Source organism: Scyliorhinus canicula, chromosome 14 (genome assembly GCF_902713615.1).
Source record: "Scyliorhinus canicula chromosome 14, sScyCan1.1, whole genome shotgun sequence".
In the NCBI taxonomy this organism is placed as follows: domain Eukaryota; kingdom Metazoa; phylum Chordata; class Chondrichthyes; order Carcharhiniformes; family Scyliorhinidae; genus Scyliorhinus; species Scyliorhinus canicula.
Genome location: NC_052159.1, coordinates 84,484,691 through 84,503,327, shown reverse-complemented (window position 1 = coordinate 84,503,327; position 18,637 = coordinate 84,484,691). Strand labels below are relative to the sequence as shown.

At 48.0% G+C, this 18,637-nt stretch overlaps 1 protein-coding gene across 4 annotated transcripts in view; it reads right to left on the bottom strand.

Moving 5' to 3' along the window:
• LOC119977907 (coiled-coil domain-containing protein 81-like) overlaps positions 1-18,637 on the bottom strand; it is a 233,297-nt gene that overhangs the window by 194,919 nt on the left and 19,741 nt on the right. For 2 of the 4 annotated variants that reach the window (XM_038819217.1, XM_038819218.1), the window contains exons 3-4: positions 1,249-1,310; positions 755-908 (exon numbers count right to left, since the gene is read on the bottom strand). In XM_038819217.1, the coding sequence (XP_038675145.1) occupies positions 755-908; positions 1,249-1,310 (216 nt within the window). Of the gene's footprint in view, positions 1-754; positions 909-1,248; positions 1,311-1,709; positions 1,836-1,900; positions 2,129-18,637 lie in introns of those variants that run through there. The other 2 variants (XM_038819215.1, XM_038819216.1) reach the window with 2 other exon arrangements.

Genomic DNA, 18,637 nt, shown 5'->3' with positions numbered 1-18,637 from the left:
AACAAGCCGTTCGGCCCAATTCCTCCTGGCCACTAGTGTGACCCACACGAACCAACTTTCACACATCTTCACCTAACCCTGTCAGCATAACCCTTCCATTCCGTTCTATCTCGTATGTGTATTTCGGTTCCTCTTAAACACATCGGTAAACTCTAACCACTCTGGACAAATAGATTTCTCCTGAATTCTTAATTGGATTTATCAATGACCCACTTGTAATATGGCCCCTAATATTGGTCTCCCCTATCAGCGTGCATTCATTCATCTTTCACCCTTCAGAACCTCGGTTCATCCCAAAGTGTATTTTACAGCCGATTGGTTTTAAATGTAGTTGTTGTTGTAATTGTAGGAAACGTTACTTCAGCTGTTTGTTTTTTGACTAACTCAGTATGTCCTTTGACGGAAAGGGGATCAGGAATTAGAGGTGGTGTTGAAACAGGCTACTTCTGAAAGCCCATTGCAAATATTTAATGCTGATTCCCACTGGAACTTTAGGTTCCTGCATGATCATGAATGTAGCGTTGGATTTTAGAGTGGCGTCTTTTAAAAATGCAAACTAATATAAAAATGGTCAATATACAGTGGTGTGTTGACAAAATCGTATTTTCACTGGTCTGATAGGTAAAATGTCTTTTCACCTTCTCATATTCTTAAAACTTCTGCATAAATTATGCTAGGTCACTATCCAAACGTAATTCATACAATTCCATCGTACATATTATTTACAGATTGACGCACTGAGATAATTTATTACCAGATACGTGTTGCTTCGTGTATGATAATCCATGGTTCTGCACGAATTTTTCAGACATCACAAATACCGGCCTCTGAATTAAAATTAATCTACGTCCGACATCCAATCTTTGCTGCGAAAATGTAAAAGTCCCCAAACCTGAGATATGTACTCCCTGGAATACATGGCACAAAAAAACGTGTAACCTTAACATGTTTTATTTTAACTGATCGCTAATTAATTTTTCATAGATTGTTAAAGTTCCAAAGCTTGCTGATGTTGAACATGTTATTATACTACGACTTTCAGTTGACATATATATCTGCAAATTTTACTTTAACAAATACAAATAGGTGTGGAATTGGGAAGGAAATAGAAACCGAAGTCGTGGTTAGTTTTCTTCTGGCTAGTAACGAAAACATACTTCCCCGTTTCAAAGATGTAATTTTAACCCCCTTGCATTAAGAAGTTTACTCCGCGAATTCAGTCTGGTTTCCAAGGTGCAGGCTCTTTACCTTCTGGAGAGACATGTGGCGATCCACGAAAGCAGAAACATTTGCCCAAATGTTCACAATGTCTAATGGAGAAAACAAATGGAGGGGGGGAATAAAGTAACCCGTGAAACAATCCCACATATAAAAAAGAGACAGCTGAAGTCTCGACTAGTTTATCTGACCCATAATATTATATAATATGCCTGAGGAAGGAGCAGTGCTCCGAAAGCTCGTGTTTGAAACAAACCTGTTGGACTTTAACCTAGTGTTGTAAGACTTCTTACTGTGCCCATCCCAGCCGGCATCTCCACACCATAATATTATGAGCATTAAATAAGAAATCCCATTGTGTGGAACTCACTCCAGAAAGGAAAATTAATTCGTAGAAGGCAACAATTAAAGGGTCCCTCAAACTAGTGTCAGTAAAATGGAACGAGGGACTGAGCGACTCATCAATGAAATGTTACTGAGCAGATCTTTACCGTCATCTGTAAGGTTGGAGAGAGTTAGGAAACAATTTCTGCCGATTTCCACGATGGCGTACTGTATGGTATCCAACATTGCTGCTTTACTTATCAGATCTTGCCGCGAGGAAGCCCCGGCTTTTCTCCCACTCCCCCAGCAGCGCTGTTGCTAAGACGCGACGAGCGACCTTTGACCTCGGCTCGGTTACCTAGTGTGACGTCACCGTGGTCACGTGAGGCCGCGAGCGAGGAGGCGGAACTCTCTCTCTCGTGCGGGCGCCGGGAATGTTTTCCCGCGCTCCGGGACATCCGCTGCGTGGTCCCCTCCTCTCCCCTGCTTCAAACCCCTTTTCATCGCCCCAGCTGCCGCCACCACACCCACCGTCATCGCAGCACTGACCAATGGAAAGTGAAGGGTCGAGCAACTTACAAGGTCGCGCATGGTCGTGAAAAATGGCAACTTTAATGAAATGAAAAAAATGAAATGAAAATCGCTTATTGTCCTGAGTACAGTAAGAAGTCTTACAACACCAGGTTAAAGTCCAACAGGTTTGTTTCAAACACAAGCTTTCCGAGCGCAGCTCCTTCCTCAGGTGAATGGCGAGGTATGTTCCAGAAACATTTATATAGACAAAGTCAGCGATGCCGGACAATGCTTGGAATGCGAGCATTTGCAGGTAATCAAATCATTACAGATCCAGGGAGAGGGATAATCACAGGTTAAAGAGGTGTGAATTGTCTCAAGCCAGAACAGTTGGTAGGATTTTGCAAGTCCAGGCCAGATGGTGGGGGGGTGGATGTAATGCGACATGAATCCAAGATCCCTGTTGAGGCCGCACTCATGCGTGCGGAACTTAGCTATAAGTTTTTGCTTGGCAATTCTGTGTTGTCGTGTGTCCTGAAGACCGCCTTGGAGAACGCTTACCCGGAGATCAGAGGCTGAATGCCCTTGACTGCTGAAGTGTTCCCCGACTGGAAGGGAACATTCCTGCCTGGTGATTGTCGCACGATGCCCGAACGGTGCTCACCCCAGTCCAACGCCGGCATCTCCACATCATGGCTGTCCCGGGTAGTCTTCAATGAAGTTACTGTGAAAAGCCTCCTGATTTCCTCCCAAGTTGTCTTCTGCACTGCCTGGGGCTGAACCAATGTGTTTCTCACTATTCGGGATATACCTAACCCAGGAAAGAGCTTTCCACCACATATTCGTGCCATAATGAAGACTGCCTATTTCTATCACCTTGGCACTGCCCAATACTGCCCCTGCCTCACCTCAGGTGCTGTTGAAATCCTCATCCATGCTTTGTACCCTCTGGATTTAACTATTCCATTGCACTACTGGCTGGGTTCCTATATTCTACCCTTCATAAACGACATCTCCAGAACTCTGCTGCTCATGTTCTTATTCGCACTAAGTCCCATTCAAACATCGATGTGTTTGCCGGTCTACACTGACTCCTGGTTGAGAAATGGCCTGGTTAGGAAAGGGGCTGGTTTAGCACATGGTTAAATCGCTGGCTTTGAAAGTAGACTCAGGCAGGCCAGCCGGTTCAATTCCCATATCAGCCTCCCCGAACAGGCGCCAGAATGTGGCGACTGGGGCTTTTCACAGTAACTTCATTTGAAGCCTACTTGTGACAAGAAGCGATTTTCATTTCATTTCAAATGCCTCCATTTTAAAGTTCTAATCCTCGTTTCGAAATCCTTCCATAGTCTTTTTACACCATATGTCTGTAATAGCCTCCACCTCCCCGTGTGCGCGTGGGTTTCCTCCGTGTGCTCCGGTTTCCTCCCACAGTCCAAAGATGTGCCGGTTAGGTGGATTGGCTATGCTAAATTGCCCTTAGTGTCCTAAAAAATAAGGTTAATGGGGGGGGGGGGGGGGGGGGGGGGGTGTTGTTGGGTTACTGGTATAGGGTGGATACGTTGACTTGAATAGAGTGATCATTGCTCGGCACAACATCGAGGGCCGAAGGGCCTGTACTGTTCTATTCTGCGATAAATGCACTGTTCTTATTCTGGCCTCCTGAGCATCCCTTCTATCATTTATGGCTGTGCCTTCAGCTGCCAATGCGCTAAACTCTGAAAGACCCATCCAAAGCCTCTCCACCTCTTTTTCCTCCTTAAATCTACTTCTTTGACTAAAGCTTTTGATAACTGCCACATTTTCTTATACAACTACAGGTCGGTGTCAAATTTTGCTTTAAACACTCCTCTGGAGTGCATTTAGGGGCATTATTACATTAATAACATATAAATAGAAGTAGTTATTGTTCACACCAGTGTCCAGGAGATTAATCTGTAATTCTTGATTAGGGTGGCAACCTTTTACTGTGCAATGTAAGTTTACAATTTTATAACCAGTTGATGAGATTGAGCCTGATTCAGTAACTTGCCTCTATATTTCAAATATGCATATAGGCATTTTCTCTGCTCTACATTATTTCCAATAATCCAATAAATTCATTGAACATCCACTTTATTTTTCCACCAGAATGCCAACCACGTTGGAAGTATTCCAGGAGATTTAGTCAGTTTACATCTAGGCATGTGATGACATTCCACACGATATCTGCAATTACTTTAAGATTGGGAGCTCAGTCATAAAACATTTTGCTCATAAATTTTAGCAGCAGCCAGTACATGAGAAAAGTTTTAAGAATCAGCAGGTCATCACGAGCAGGGAAAGAATCAAAAATCAAGGGGAAGGAAGAGGGGAAATCAAAGATGGAGGAGGGAAACTCCTGTTCCTAATTTGATTATCCAAAAGAAGAAAGGCTATACCTAAATAACTCACTTTCTGTCTCACACATGTTCCAGCTCAGCTCCCTCACATCACCATCCCCAAACCCACACCCCAGGCCACATTATTACTCAGGCATCAAACGGAACAGATTTCCGAGGAGTCAGTGTCACATTGTGCTACCCCACACTCTGCCAACTCAGATATAAGCATTTCAGAGGGCTGTATCAGGTGTGTACAGTTGGCAGAGGATGGAATTAATTGCACCAGAGTGTCGGAGGAATTGTCAGAATCAGATACATCTATGCAAAGTCCCTCTCAGAGGAGGAAGGAAAGTTACATTCATGCTCCTGTGGCAGTAATGTGGAGCCTTGGGAGTCCCTTTTTGGGGCACAGTAATTAGATAATCAGCAGTAGATGTGTGGACATCTGTTGGAGTTCCCTGAGGCAGTCTGAGGACTTGGACTGTGAATGCAGGAGTCTATCACTGTCACAAGCTTCACATTGTTCCAGGGTCTCAAGCCCATGAGTTCTGAGCATGAGAGGCTGGCCAATCTCATGGAGAGACTCATGCAGCAGCACTCGAAGTGGAAGATGCAAGAGCAGTGTCTCGGCTCAGAAAGGTTGAAAGCTTTCCTCAGTAGCCTCGATCACTCCGCTCAGAATATGGGCACTGACATCCACAGAATACTGAAACTTTGCGTACACATAACAGGATGGTCGCATTTGAAAGAGGCAGACAAACTGCACTGATTTCCTCTTACCATCTGTACGTAAGCAGAAGGTGTTTTGAATTTGTTTTTAGAAATAGGCGGTAGCATGTTTTCATACTCGCTCAGTTTTTGTGATCCAATTTACTAATAATCCACAGCAAGCTTGAGTCAGGATTAACTCAGATTAGTTTTCTTTCCACACTCAAAACCTGGGGATGGAAAGAATATTTGCAATGTTCCACTCCAAACATACACATTCACACAGTAAAGGGAGGAAGAGCAAAGGAGTTTCACAGTAAAATAACCTCTGAAATGAATATTAGTTCACATGATTTCCAGAGTCCAAAGAGGAATTCTTTCACATAGGTGTTCAAGTTCAGCTGGCTGAGAGCTGGACTTGCAGTATTCACTTTTCAGTTACTACTGATGAGAAGATAAAGTAGGTATGCAGCATCTGGGTCAATTGTAGTGAAATCTTCCAGCAGAGACAGGCTTGATGATCAGGTGGTTGTTCTGCCTGCAGGGTTCTGTTTTTGGTGGCTCACCAGTTGGATGTTAAAACAACAGACTGACCACAAAGGCATATATGGATTTCAAAATGGTCACTTGAGTAATGTGACCTTCCTTCTCCACAATTACTTCAAAAGGGATGCCTATCCAGCCTCTGGAATTGGCTTTGATTTCAGGGCTAATTATGTCCCAATGGTTGAAAGAGTTACCATTGATGTGTTAGGCGGGTTGGTTTGATGTTGACTGCAACTGGATACAGGGAAGCTAGGAACAAACATCTAACACCGGAGATGATCCAATACGGTTTTATTTAAACTATGAACGGCTGTACATGTTCAGCTGTGGGTTGACACTCTACTAATCCTACTGATGACCTCTTACTGGTTCAACCAGACTTACCAGCTACTACATGGCAATAATGTCCACTGACGTGTGCATTCTGACTGTTTCAGTGTCTGGGTCCCGAAAGGAGCGGGAGTCTTAATGCCTTTGTTGCTCGTTCTGGGTGAGTATGCTTAACACTCAATTTGGCTCTTTTTCGTTACTTAGCTCTGGAGTCGCTAGGTATCGTTAAGATACCGGCACAAGTTTCTAGGTCAAGTTCAAAGCAATAAAACCATACACCAATTAGTAAGTTCAAACAAATGAGTTTATTATAATACAATTATAATCTACTCATGCACACGCTAAGATGACTAAACTATTTCTACCACTAAATAAACCAATACTTAAAGGGAACTGCCGGATCAGGGGACAAGGCCTCTTGCTCTGCACTGGTCCGCAGACTTCAGGTTGGTACGGGTTAAAAAGGGGTCAGGAGTGTCTATCTCTGGTAGCGATCGTTGTGAGACACTTACTTGCTTGCGGCTGCTGTCCCAAACCTCTCCTCTCTCTCGGTCAAGGTCTTCTTCGGTAAAAGGCTGGTTGAGAGGGCTGGTCCAGAGAGAAGGGCTGGTCAAGAAGAACGAACTAAGTTTGGGACCTGTCTTTTATAGGTCCCAGGGCTTCGCGCCCTTTTGGGCGGACCCTCTATCTGCTGGGGATCGATTGGGTCTCTTCCCAATCGATTTGTTTGAATCCCCCAATACTGAGGCTGTCCCTCGGCTACTGGACGGGCCTTCAGGTGCTTTGTCTTCGAACCCCGCTGGTGCTGGGGTGTCTGGTTTCCCATACACTGTTGCAATCACTTCCCTATTTGTGTCCATTGTCCCTGGGATCGTTCCATTACTATGTTAACTATCCCGGAGATTGCCTCATTAGTATGCGGAATGTTCGTTTTGGTGACAGAATACACATTGGCTTGGTGCAGCCTGCTTGTGCTGCAAACTTTGTCCATTTTAACCTGCAAGCTTTGCGTTCCTCCATTTTGTATTGAGGGAATGGCCAACTTCGGTGGCTACACCCTCTGAGCTTTATAGTGGTGGTGTCTTGTCTGGTGATTGGTTGTTCTGTGTTGTGTGTTCACTGGTCATCCTATGTGTTAATCACTGCCTGTCTGCATCTCATTATATACGAGTGGCTAGTATGACATCTCTCCCCTTTGTTTAAAAAATAAGTCATGAAACGTGAAGGTATATAAGACCATAAGACATAGGAGTGGAAGTAAGGCCATTCGGCCCATCGAGTCCACTCCGCCATTCAATCATGGCTGATGGGCATTTCAACTCCACCTACCAGCATTCTCCCCGTAGCCCTTAATTCCTCGCGACATCAAGAATTTATCTATCTCTGCCTTGAAGCCATTTAGCGTCCCGGCCTCCACTGCACTCCGCGGCAATGAATTCCACAGGCCCACCACTCTCTGGCTGAAGAAATGTCTCCGCATTTCTGTTCTGAATTTACCCCCTCTAATTCTAAGGCTGTGCCCACGGGTCCTTGTCTCCTCGCCTAACGGAAACAGTTTCTTTGCGTCCACCCTTTCTAAGCCATGTATTATCTTGTAAGTTTCTATTAGATCTCCCCTTAACCTTCTAAACTCCAATGAATACAATCCCAGGATCCTCAGCCGTTCATCATATGTTAGACCCGCCATTCCAGGGATCATCCGTGTGAATCTCCGCTGGACACGCTCCAGTGCCAGTATGTCCTTCCTGAGATGTGGGGCCCAAAACTGGACACAGTACTCCAAATGGGGCCTAACCACAGCCTTATAAAGGCTCAGTAGCACATCGCTGCTTTTATATTCCAACCCTCTTGAGATAAATGACAACATTGCATTCGCTTTCTTAATCACAGATTCAACCTGCATGTTTACCTTTAGGGAATCCTCGACTAGCACTCCCAGATCCCTTTGTACTTTGGCATTATGAATTTTCTCACCGTTTAGAAAATAGTCTATGCTTGGATTCTTTTTTCCAAAGTGCAAGACCTCACATTTTCTCACGTTGAATTGCATCAGCCATTTCCTGCACCACTCTCCCAAACTGTCTAGATCCTTCTGCAGCCTCCCCACTTCCTCAGCACTACCTGCCTGACCACCTAACTTCGTATCATCGGCAAACTTCGCTAGAATGCCCCCAGTCCCTTCATCCAGATCATTAATATATATGGTGAACAGCTGCGGCCCCAACACTGAACCCTGTGGGACACCGCTGGTCACCGGCTGCCATTCCGAAAAAGAACCTTTTATCCCAACTCTCTGCCTTCTGTCAGACAGCCAATCCTCAACCCATGCCAGTAGCTCACCTCGAACACCATGGGCCCTCACCTTACTCAGCAGCCTCCTGTGTGGCACCTTATCAAAGGCCTTTTGGAAATCCAGATAGACCACATCCACTGGGTTTCCCTGGTCTAACCTACTTGTCACCTCCTCAAAGAATTCTAACAGGTTCGTCAGGCACGACCTCCCCTTACTAAATCCATGTTGACTTGTTCTAATCCGACCCTGCTCTTCCAAGAATTTAGAAATCTCATCCTTAACGATCGATTCTAGAATTTTACCAACAACCGAGGTTAGGCTAATTGGCCTATAATTTTCCATCTTTTGTCTTGATCCTTTCTTGAACAAGGGGGTTACAACAGCGATCTTCCAATCGTCTGGGACTTTCCCTGACTCCAGTGATTTTTGAAAGATCTCAACCAACGCTTCCGCTATTTCTTCAGCCACCTCTCTCAGAACTCTAGGGTGTAGCCCATCGGGGCCAGGAGATTTGTCAATTTTAAGACCTTTTAGCTTTTTTAGCACCATCTCTTTTGTAATGGCAACCATACTCAACTCAGCCCCCTGACCCTCTATAATTTTTGGGATATTACTCATGTCTTCCACTGTGAAGACAGAGGCAAAGTACTTATTAAGTTCTCCAGCCATTTCCTCGTCTCCCATCACTAGCCTTCCGGAATCAGTTTGAATTGGCCCAATGTCTACTTTGGCCTGTCGTTTGTTTCTTATGTATTGAAAGAAACTTTTATTATCATTTCTTATATTACTGGCTAGCCTGCCTTCATATTTGATCCTCTCCTTCCTTATTTGTCTCTTTGTTAACCTCTGTTTGTTTTTGTAGCCTTCCCAATCTTCTGATTTCCCAGTGCTTTTGGCCACTTTATAGGATCTCTCTTTTTCTTTGATACATTTCCTGACCTCCTTTGTCAGCCATGGCTGTCTAATCCCTCCCCGGATAATCTTTCTTTTCTTGGGGATGAACCTCTGTACAGTGTCCTCAATTATGCATACAAACTCCTGCCATTTTTGCTCTGCTGTCTTCCCCACTAGGGTCTGCTTCCAGTCGATTTTCGCCAGTTCCTCTCTCATGCCCTCGTAATTACCTTTATTTAACTGTAACACCATTACATCCGATTTTGCCTTCTCTCTTTCAAACTGCAGACTGAACTCAACCATATTATGATCGCTGCTTCCTAAGTGTTCCCTTACTTTAAGATCTTTTATAAAGTCTGGTTCATTACATAGCACTAGGTCCAGAATAGCCTGCTCCCTTGTGGGCTCCATAACAAGCTGTTCCAAAAAGCCATCTTGTAAGCATTCCATGAATTCCTTTTCTTTGGATCCACTGGCTACGTTATTTACCCAATCCACCTGCATATTGAAGTCCCCCATGATCACCGTGACCGTGCCTTTCTGACATGCCTTTTCTATTTCCCGGTACATGTTGCGCCCCTGGTCCTGACCACTGTTAGGAGGTCTGTACATAACTCCCATTATGGTTTTTTTGCCTTTGTGGTTCCTCAATTCTACCCACACAGACTCCACATCATCCGACCCTATGTCGTTTAGTGCCATAGATTTAATTTTGTTCTTAACTAACAAGGCAACCCCACCCCCTCGGCCCACCTCCCTGTCTTTTCGATAGGCTGTATATCCTTGGATGTTTAACTGCCAGTCCTGAACCCCCTGCAGCCATGTCTCTGTGATGCCTACCACATCATAATCATTCACGATGATCTGTGCCATTAGTTCGTCTACTTTGTTACAAATGCTACGAGCATTCAGGTAAAGTACCTTAATGCTAAATTTCTTATCATTACAGATATTGGAAGTCCTAAGATGTCCAAAGTTATCCTTCCTTTTTGTTGAATTCCTAGTCTGCATCAAGCTTAAATCCACCTGCCTACATGTTATTCTCCTGCGTATCTTGCCATTTAACTCCATGCTCCCTGTCGCTTTCACTTTCCCTTCCCCCCAACTCAGAAGTTTAAAGTCCTACTGACCACCCTATTTATCCTCTTCGCTAGAACACTGGTTCCAGATCGGTTCAGGTGGAGACCGTCCCAACGGTACAGATCCCCCCGGTTCGAAAACTGATGCCAATGTCCCATGAAGTGGAATCCCTCTTTCCCACACCAATCCCTTAGCCACGTGTTTACTTCCCTAATTTTCTTGTCCCTATGCCAATTGGCACGTGGCTCGGGCAGTAATCCGGAGATTATGACCCTTGAGGACCTGTATTTCAATTTTCTTCCTAGTGCTTGATAGTCCCCGAACAGGTCCTCCACCCTAGCTTTACCTATGTTGTTAGTCCCAACGTGGACCACAACAACTGGATCCTCCCCCTCCCGCTCCAATATCCTTTCAAGCCGGTCAGAGATGTCCCGCACCCTGGCACCGGGCAGGCAACACACCATGCGAGACTCCCGATCCGGCTTGCATAGGATACTATCTGTCCCCCTAATTATAGAATCCCCTATAACAACTACTTGTCTTTTTACTCCCCCCTCTTGAATGGCCTTCTGCACCATGGTACCGTGGTCAGCTGGCTCATCCTGTCCAGAGCCCTTTTCCTCATCCATACAGGGAGCAAGAGTCTCATACCTGTTGGACAAGGTCAAGGGCTGAGGCTCCTGCACTCCTGAACTCAGGTTCCCCCTGCCTGCCTTACTAACAGTCACACTCTGAAATCCCTGATCACTTACTGAATGTGAATTACTTAATCTCCCAGGTGTGACTGCCTCCTAAAACAAAGTGTCCAGGTAACTCTCCCCCTCCCGGATGTGCCGCAGTGTTTGAAGCTCAGATTCCAGATCATCAACTCTGAGCCGGAGTTCTTCCAGCAACCAACACTTGCTGCAGATGTGGTCATTGCCATTCACAAGGGGAACAGCCAGCTCCCACATCATACAGCTACAGCACATCACCTGCCCAGCCATCTCTGATTAGTTAATTAATTTATTACTTTGTATAAATTTCAGTTTAAAAAAAAACTTGGATACCTCTGCTATAGTCTTTATACATGCCTGACTATGTACAAATGGTGAGCTAACGAACATATATACATGGGAAGGTGTCTATCGTGCAGATACAGAGCAAACTGAATGAAATTTACAAAAGTAAAGTCTATAGATTCAGTCTTTGAGGCGGGTGCCGAATTCTGGTCGATCGCCGCAGAGGTGGAGCAGGAGACGCCGGCACTTGGACAGGCGGGATTGCTGGCATTGCAGCGGTGCCGTGGACAGGCGGGATCGATGGCAGATCGGTGTCCTCGTGGCAGGAAACGTCCAGAGGAGGCACGATAGCCGGCGGAGCAATGTGGTTAGGCGGTGGGCAGGGAACTCTCCACGGCGCCCTCCTGTTGCGCCGAAGAATGGAGTCATCAGCCAATTGGACAATGAAAGAACTTGGGGCGGTCTTCCTGATAACAACAGCTGGGGCCGACCAACCTCCCTCAGGCAACTGGACTGAACAACATCTGCGGGAGCCAGCGCAGGCAGATCCATGGCATGAGCATCAGACGCAATTTTCTGCTGGTCCCTGGACCAATGCACTTTTTGCAGCACCGTGAGGTGGTCAAGGTCTGGAATGTGAATGGCTGGAACAGTCATCCTCAAGTTGTGGTTCATGAGCATCTGCGCCGGAGACTAACCAGTCGACAGAGGGGCCGCCCTGTAGGCCAGCAGCGCCAAGTTGAAATCGGATGCTGAGTCTGCAGCCTTGCACAACAACCGCTTGACGATATGGACCTCTTTTTCGGCCTTCCCGTTTGATTGCGGGTAATGGGGACTGGACGTGTTGTGTCTGAAGTTGTAGGATCATGCAAAATCAGACCACTCCTGGCTGCAAAAACACGGACCGGTTGTCACTCATTACTGTGAGTGGTATCCCGTGCCTGGCAAACGTCTCTTTGCAGGCTTTGATGACGGACCTAGACGTGAGGTCCGACACTTTCACCACCTCCGGGTAGCTGGAGAAGTAGTCGACCAGGAGCACATAATCACGCCCATTGGCATGAAAGAGGTCTACCCCCACTTTAGACCACGGAGAGGTCACAAGCTTGTGCTGTTGCAGTGTTTCTTTAGGCTGAGCCGATTGGAACGTCTGGCACGTCAGGCAGTTGAGGACCGTGTTAGCAATGTCCTGGTTGATACCCGGCTAATAAACCGCCTCCGGAGCTCGGCGTCGACATTTTTAGACCCCAAGGTGACCCTCATGGACCTGCCCGAGCACCATAGCTCGCATGCTTTGAGAAATGACAATCCTGTCCAGTTTAAGAAGGACTCCCTCAATGACCGTTAACTCGTCCTTTATGTTAAAGAACTGGAGACACTGCCCATTTTGCCAGCCATGGGCAAAGTGTTGCATCACGCGCTGCAGTAGAGGATCCTTGGCAGTTTCTTCATGTATTTGAACCGCACGTTCATCGGTGGCTGGTAAGTTGCTGTCACACAACTGCACCTGTGCCTCTATGTGGTAGATTAAGTCGCCCTGTTCACACGGCGTGGTGATGGACCTGGATAGGGCATCTGCGATGATCAGCTCCTTACCCGGTGTGTAGATGAGTTCAAAGTCATATCGGCGGAGACAAGAATGCGCTGTAGCCGAGGCGTCATGTCATTTAGATCCTTCTGGATTATGTGAACTAAAGGCCTATGGTCTGTTTCCACCCTGAACTTCGGCAGGCCATATACGTAGTCATGAAACTTGACTATTCCTGTCAGGAGACCCAAACACTCCTTCTCGATCTGGGCACACCGTTGCTCGGTCGGCGTCATGGCCCTGGAGGCATATGCCACTGGAGCCCAGGACGAGGAGTCATCTCGCTGGAGAAGCACCGCCCCAATGCCATCCTAGCTCGCATCAGTAGATATCTTGGTGTCCCTGGTTGGGTCAAAGAACGCCAGTACTGGGGCTGTGGTGAGCTTCGCCTTTAGCTCGAGCCACTCCTTTTCATGTGCGGGCAGCTGGAACACTGTTGACTTCTTTACGAGATGCCGGAGGGCTGTGGTGTGGGCTGCCAAATTGGGAATGAATTTCCCGAGAAAATTCACCATCCCGAGGAAGCGGAGGACCGCCTTCTTGTCGTTGATTGGCATTGATCGCCAATACCTTGTCGGCGTCAGGTTGCGCCCAGTGTTGTGAAATGTTGTCATCCAGGATCTTGATAGTGGATTGACCAAAGGAACATTTGGCCCTGTTGAGCTGGAGGCCATTTTCGTGAATCCGCTGAAAGACCTGTCGGAGGCGGGCAATGTGATCCTCGGGCGTTGTGGGCCAGACGATCACGTCATCCACATATACTCGCACCCCCTCAATGCCCTCCATGATGGGATGAAATACTTCAGAAGTTGCTATGATACCGAAGGGCATGCGGTTATAGCAATGGCGTCCAAACAGGGTGTTGAACGTGCACAGCTTCCGACTGGACTCGTCCAGCTGTATTTGCCAGAAACCCCGGGAGGCGTCCAGCTTAGTGAAGAATCTGGCATGAGCCATCTCACTGGTCAACTCTTCACGCTTCGGGATCGGGTAGTGCTCCCACATGATATTGCTGTTCAGGTCTTTGGGATCAATGCAAATACAGAGTTCACCAGAGAGTTTTTTGATGCATACAATGGAGCTAACCCAGTCTGTTGGTTCCGTGACCCTTGCGATGACGCCCTGGTCTTGGAGGTCTTGCAGCTGCTTTTTTAGGTGATTCTTGAGAGGTGCCGGCACCCGGCGTGGTGCATGGATCACTGGGGTGGCGTTCAGCTTTAGCAGAATTTTGTAGCGATATGGGAGCGGGTCCATTCCATGAAACAAGTTGTGGTATTACGTGAGGATGTCATCTATCTCGGTCTGGAGATTCACATCGGTCGAGGTAGTCGCCGGTGTCGAGGATATGGTGTGGACTCACTGGACCAGATTCAGGAGCTTGCAGGTGCGAGCACCGAGCAGGGACGCCCTGTCAGGCCGAACGATCATGAATCGTAAGGTTTCCTTGAATTCCTTGTGAAATACTCCTAGCCGACACGATCCACTGGCAGCTATGGCATTGCCATTGTAGTCAAGGAGTTGGCATGCTGGTGGAAGAATGTTTGGTCGGTCACAGATGCTGTCGAGATCTGACTGCGATACGAGGTTCCCAGACTCGCTGGTGTCCAGTTTAAATCGGATGCGAGCCTGATTGACTGTGAGGATAGCACACCACTCATTGTCGGGATCCACACCGAGGATCGAAAGGCGGTGCTGTGGGAACCAGCTCGCGTGTGGTTATGATGCCCACCTGATATCGAAATTCAAGGCAATCAGCGTCAGGATCCGTTGGGCTGTCGGGATCAGTATCCTGCAAGTCTTGTACCGAACGGATACTTCTGTGCCGTATCTGGGACCGCTGGCTGATAATCGGTGGAGCGGACCTGCAGCGGGCCGCGTAACGGCCAGGCGTCCCACACTGTAGGCATCGCCGTCCTTTGGCTGGACATTGCCGCTTTAAATGGGCGGAGCCACAATTCGGACAGGTCATAATGCTGACGTCAGCGCGTTCCGTGCACCACCGCGCATGCACCGTGGCGACGTGGTCAGCCGACGTACGCACCTCCGCATCAGGGTTGTCGTCCTCGTCGTCCACTCGGCTGTGGCGCGCATGCGTCGGGACCCGGGAAAAAGCTCGTGAAACAGCCACTCTCCTCGATGCTCAGGCTTTGCATTTTTTCAATGGCCTGCAGCCGTTCCACCTCGTGGGAGGCCAGTTTTGCATTTTCCGCCGCCCTGATGTGATTGTAACGATTCTCAGCATGCTCAGGACCACGCACGTCTCAATAGCGATGGTGAGAGTTAGCTGTTTTATTTTAAGGAGCTGCTGCCGAAGGGAATCGGAGTGGACCGAAAACGATCTGATCCCGATCATGGAATCAGCCGCTGAGCCGTCATTGCATGACTGCGCCAGGATGCGGAGATGGGTCAGGAAGGACTGAAAAGGTTCATCCTTACCCTGGAGTCTCTGTTGGAAGATATACCTTTCAAAGCTTTCATTCACTTCAGTGTCATAGTGGCTGTTGAATTTCAGCAGGACCATTTTAAACTTTGTCTTGTCTTCGCCATCGGCAAACGTAAGCGAGTTGTAGATATGGATGGTGTGATCCCCCACGGTCCAGAGAAATAGCGCGATCTTCCTTGCATCTGATGCTGCCTCAAGGTCGGAGGTCTCGATATACAGGAGGAACTTTTGCTTGAAGATCTTCCAATTGGTAGCGAGGTTGTCGGAAATCCGGAGCTGCGGAGGAGGCTGGATTTTTTCCATGTCGCTGGATGGCCGCTTTTTGGTCGTTGCAGATTTACTCAAGGTAGGTTCGGCAGGATTAATAGCACTCTGGTACCATAATGTGTTAGGCGGGTTGGTTTGACGTTGACTGCAACTGGATGCAGGGAAGCTAGAAACAAACGTCTAACACTGGAGATGATCCAACACGGTTTTATTTGGATTTGGATTGGTTTATTGTCACGTGTACCGAGGTCAGTGAAAAGTATTTTTCTGTGAGCAGCTCAACAGATCATTAAGTACATGGGAAGAAAAGGGAATAAAAGAAAATACATAATAGGGCAACACAACATATACAATGTAGCTACATAAGCACTGGCATCGGATGAAGCATAAAGGGTGTAGTGTTAATGAGGTCAGTCCATAAGAGGGTCATTTAGGAGTCTGGTGACAGTGGGGAAGAACTATTTAAACTATGAACAGCTGTGGGTTGACATGGGTTGACACTCTACTAATCCTACTGATGACCTCTTACTGGTTCGACCAGACTTACTAGGTACCACATGGCAATAATGTCCACTGACTTTGCACTCTGACTGTCTCAGTGTCTGGGTCACGAAAGGAGTGAGAGTCTTAATGCCCTGTGAGCTTTATAGTGGTGGTGTCTTGTCTGGTGATTGGTTGTTCTGTGTTGTGTGTTCATTGGTCATCCTATGTGTCAATCACTGCCTGTCTGCATCTCATTATATACGAGTGGATATTATGACAACCATCGATGTTAAAGGTCTGGTGTTTGGGAAGCCATTGTTTAGGCAAACCCACTGGCTCCACTAGCAAGGTGAGCTTGCAAATGTCATTCCTTTTGAACTGGGCCTGGTCAGTTCCAGGTGTGATATGTATCTGTTGACAGATATGTGGCATAACAGGTTCTGATGCCCAAATCTCTTTCTTAACCATTTTGGATTACAAATGAGGTTTGAAATTCCAGAAGCTGAACAAAGAATTTTGTTCTTTTTTTTTTTAAATAATTTTTATTGAAATTTTTCGATACAAACATTTACCCCTACTACATTTTAAATTATAACACAACAAATCCCCCCTGGAATATCCTCCCCACGCCCTCCCCCGCGCGCACCCCCCCACCCTCCCGCGCTACCAGTCTAGCAACCAAACCGTTTTTCCCTTTCTGCCGATGGCGTCGGGCAGTCATTGCCCGCGACCCCCCGCTGACGTGCTCCCTTCGTTGCTATCCCCCCCCCCCCCCTCCCTTCCCCCCCCCCCCCCCCCCTTTCTCCCCGGGTTGCTGCTGTTTCGGCCTCCAGTTCCTATCTCTGATCCAGAAAGTCAAGGAAGGGCTGCCACCGCCGAAAGAACCCCTGTACCGACCCTCTCAGGGCGAATTTGATTCTTTCCAATTGGATGAAGCTTGCCATGTCGTTTAACCAGGTGTTAACACTTGGTGGCCTTGTGTCCCTCCACTGAATCAAGATCCTTCTCCGAGCTACCAAGGACGCAAAGGCCAATATTCCGGCCTCCCCTGCCTCCTGTACTCCTGGCTCCACCCCAACCCCAAAAATCGCTAGCCCCCACCCTGGTTTGACCCTGGTTCCCACCACTCTCGATACCGTCCCCGCCACCCCCTCCCAGAACTCTTCCAGTGCCGGGCACATCCAGAACATATGTACATGGTTCGCAGGGCTTCCCGAACACCTAACACACCTGTCCTCACCCCCGAAGAACCGACTCATCCTAGTCCCCGTCATATGGGCTCTGTGCAGCACCTTAAATTGGATGAGGCCCAACCTTGCGCACGACGACGACGAATTGACCCTCTCTAAGGCATCCGCCCATGTCCCATCTTCTATCTGCTCTCCCAGCTCCGCTTCCCACTTGTCTTTCAGCTCCTCTATCGATACCTCCTCCACCTCCTGCATTATTTTGTAGATGTCCGAGACCTTCCCTTCTCCGACCCAGACCCCTGACAGCACCCTATCACTCACCCCTCTATCGGGAAGCAAGGGAAATCCTTCCACCTGTCGTCTGGCAAATGCCTTCACCTGCAGGTATCTAAACGTGTTCCCCGGGGGGAGCTCAAATTTCTCCTCCAGCTCTCCCAGGCTCGCAAACCTCCCCTCTATGAACATGTCCCTCAGTTGCCTGATGCCCGCCCTGTGCCAGCTCTGGAATCCCCCGCCAGTGTTCCCCGGGACAAATCTGTGGTTCCCTCTCAGTGGCGCCGCCATCAGCCCCCCCCACTTCCCCCCTGTGTCGCCTCCACTGCCCCCAGATTTTAAGGGTGGCCGCCACTACCGGACTCGTGGTATACCTTGTGGGGGGGAGCGGCCATGGTGCCGTTACTAGCGCCCCCAGGCTTGTATTGCCGCAGGACGCCCTCTCCATACGTTTCCAAGCTGCCCCCTCCCCCTCCATCACCCACTTGCGCACCATCGATGCGTTCGCCGCCCAGTAGTATCCGGAAAGATTGGGTAGCGCTAATCCTCCACTGTCCCTACTCCGTTCCAAGAACATCCTTCTCACTCTAGGGGTGCCATGTGCCCACACATAGCCCATAATGCTGCTAGTTACCTTCTTGAAGAAGGCCCTGGGGAGAAAGATGGGCAAGCACTGGAACAGAAACAAGAACCTCGGGAGGACCGTCATTTTGACTGACTGCACCCTCCCTGCTAGCGACAGCGGTACCATGTCCCACCTCTTGAACTCCTCCTCCATCTGCTCCACCAGCCTTGAAAAGTTCAGCTTGTGGAGGGTCCCCCAGTTCCTTGCCACCTGCACCCCTAAGTACCTGAAGCTCTTTACTGCTCTCTTAAAGGGGAGCCGCCCAATTCCCTCCCCCTGATCTCCCGGGTGTATCACAAAGACCTCACTTTTACCCACATTTAATTTATATCCCGAAAAGTCCCCAAACTCCGCTAGTATTTCCATTACCTCCGGCATTCCCCCTTCCGGGTCTGCCACATACAACAACAAATCATCCGCATAGAGTGATACCCGATGTTCCTCCCCTCCCCTTGTCAGTCCTCTCCACCCCCCTGAACCCCTCAGTGCCATCGCCAA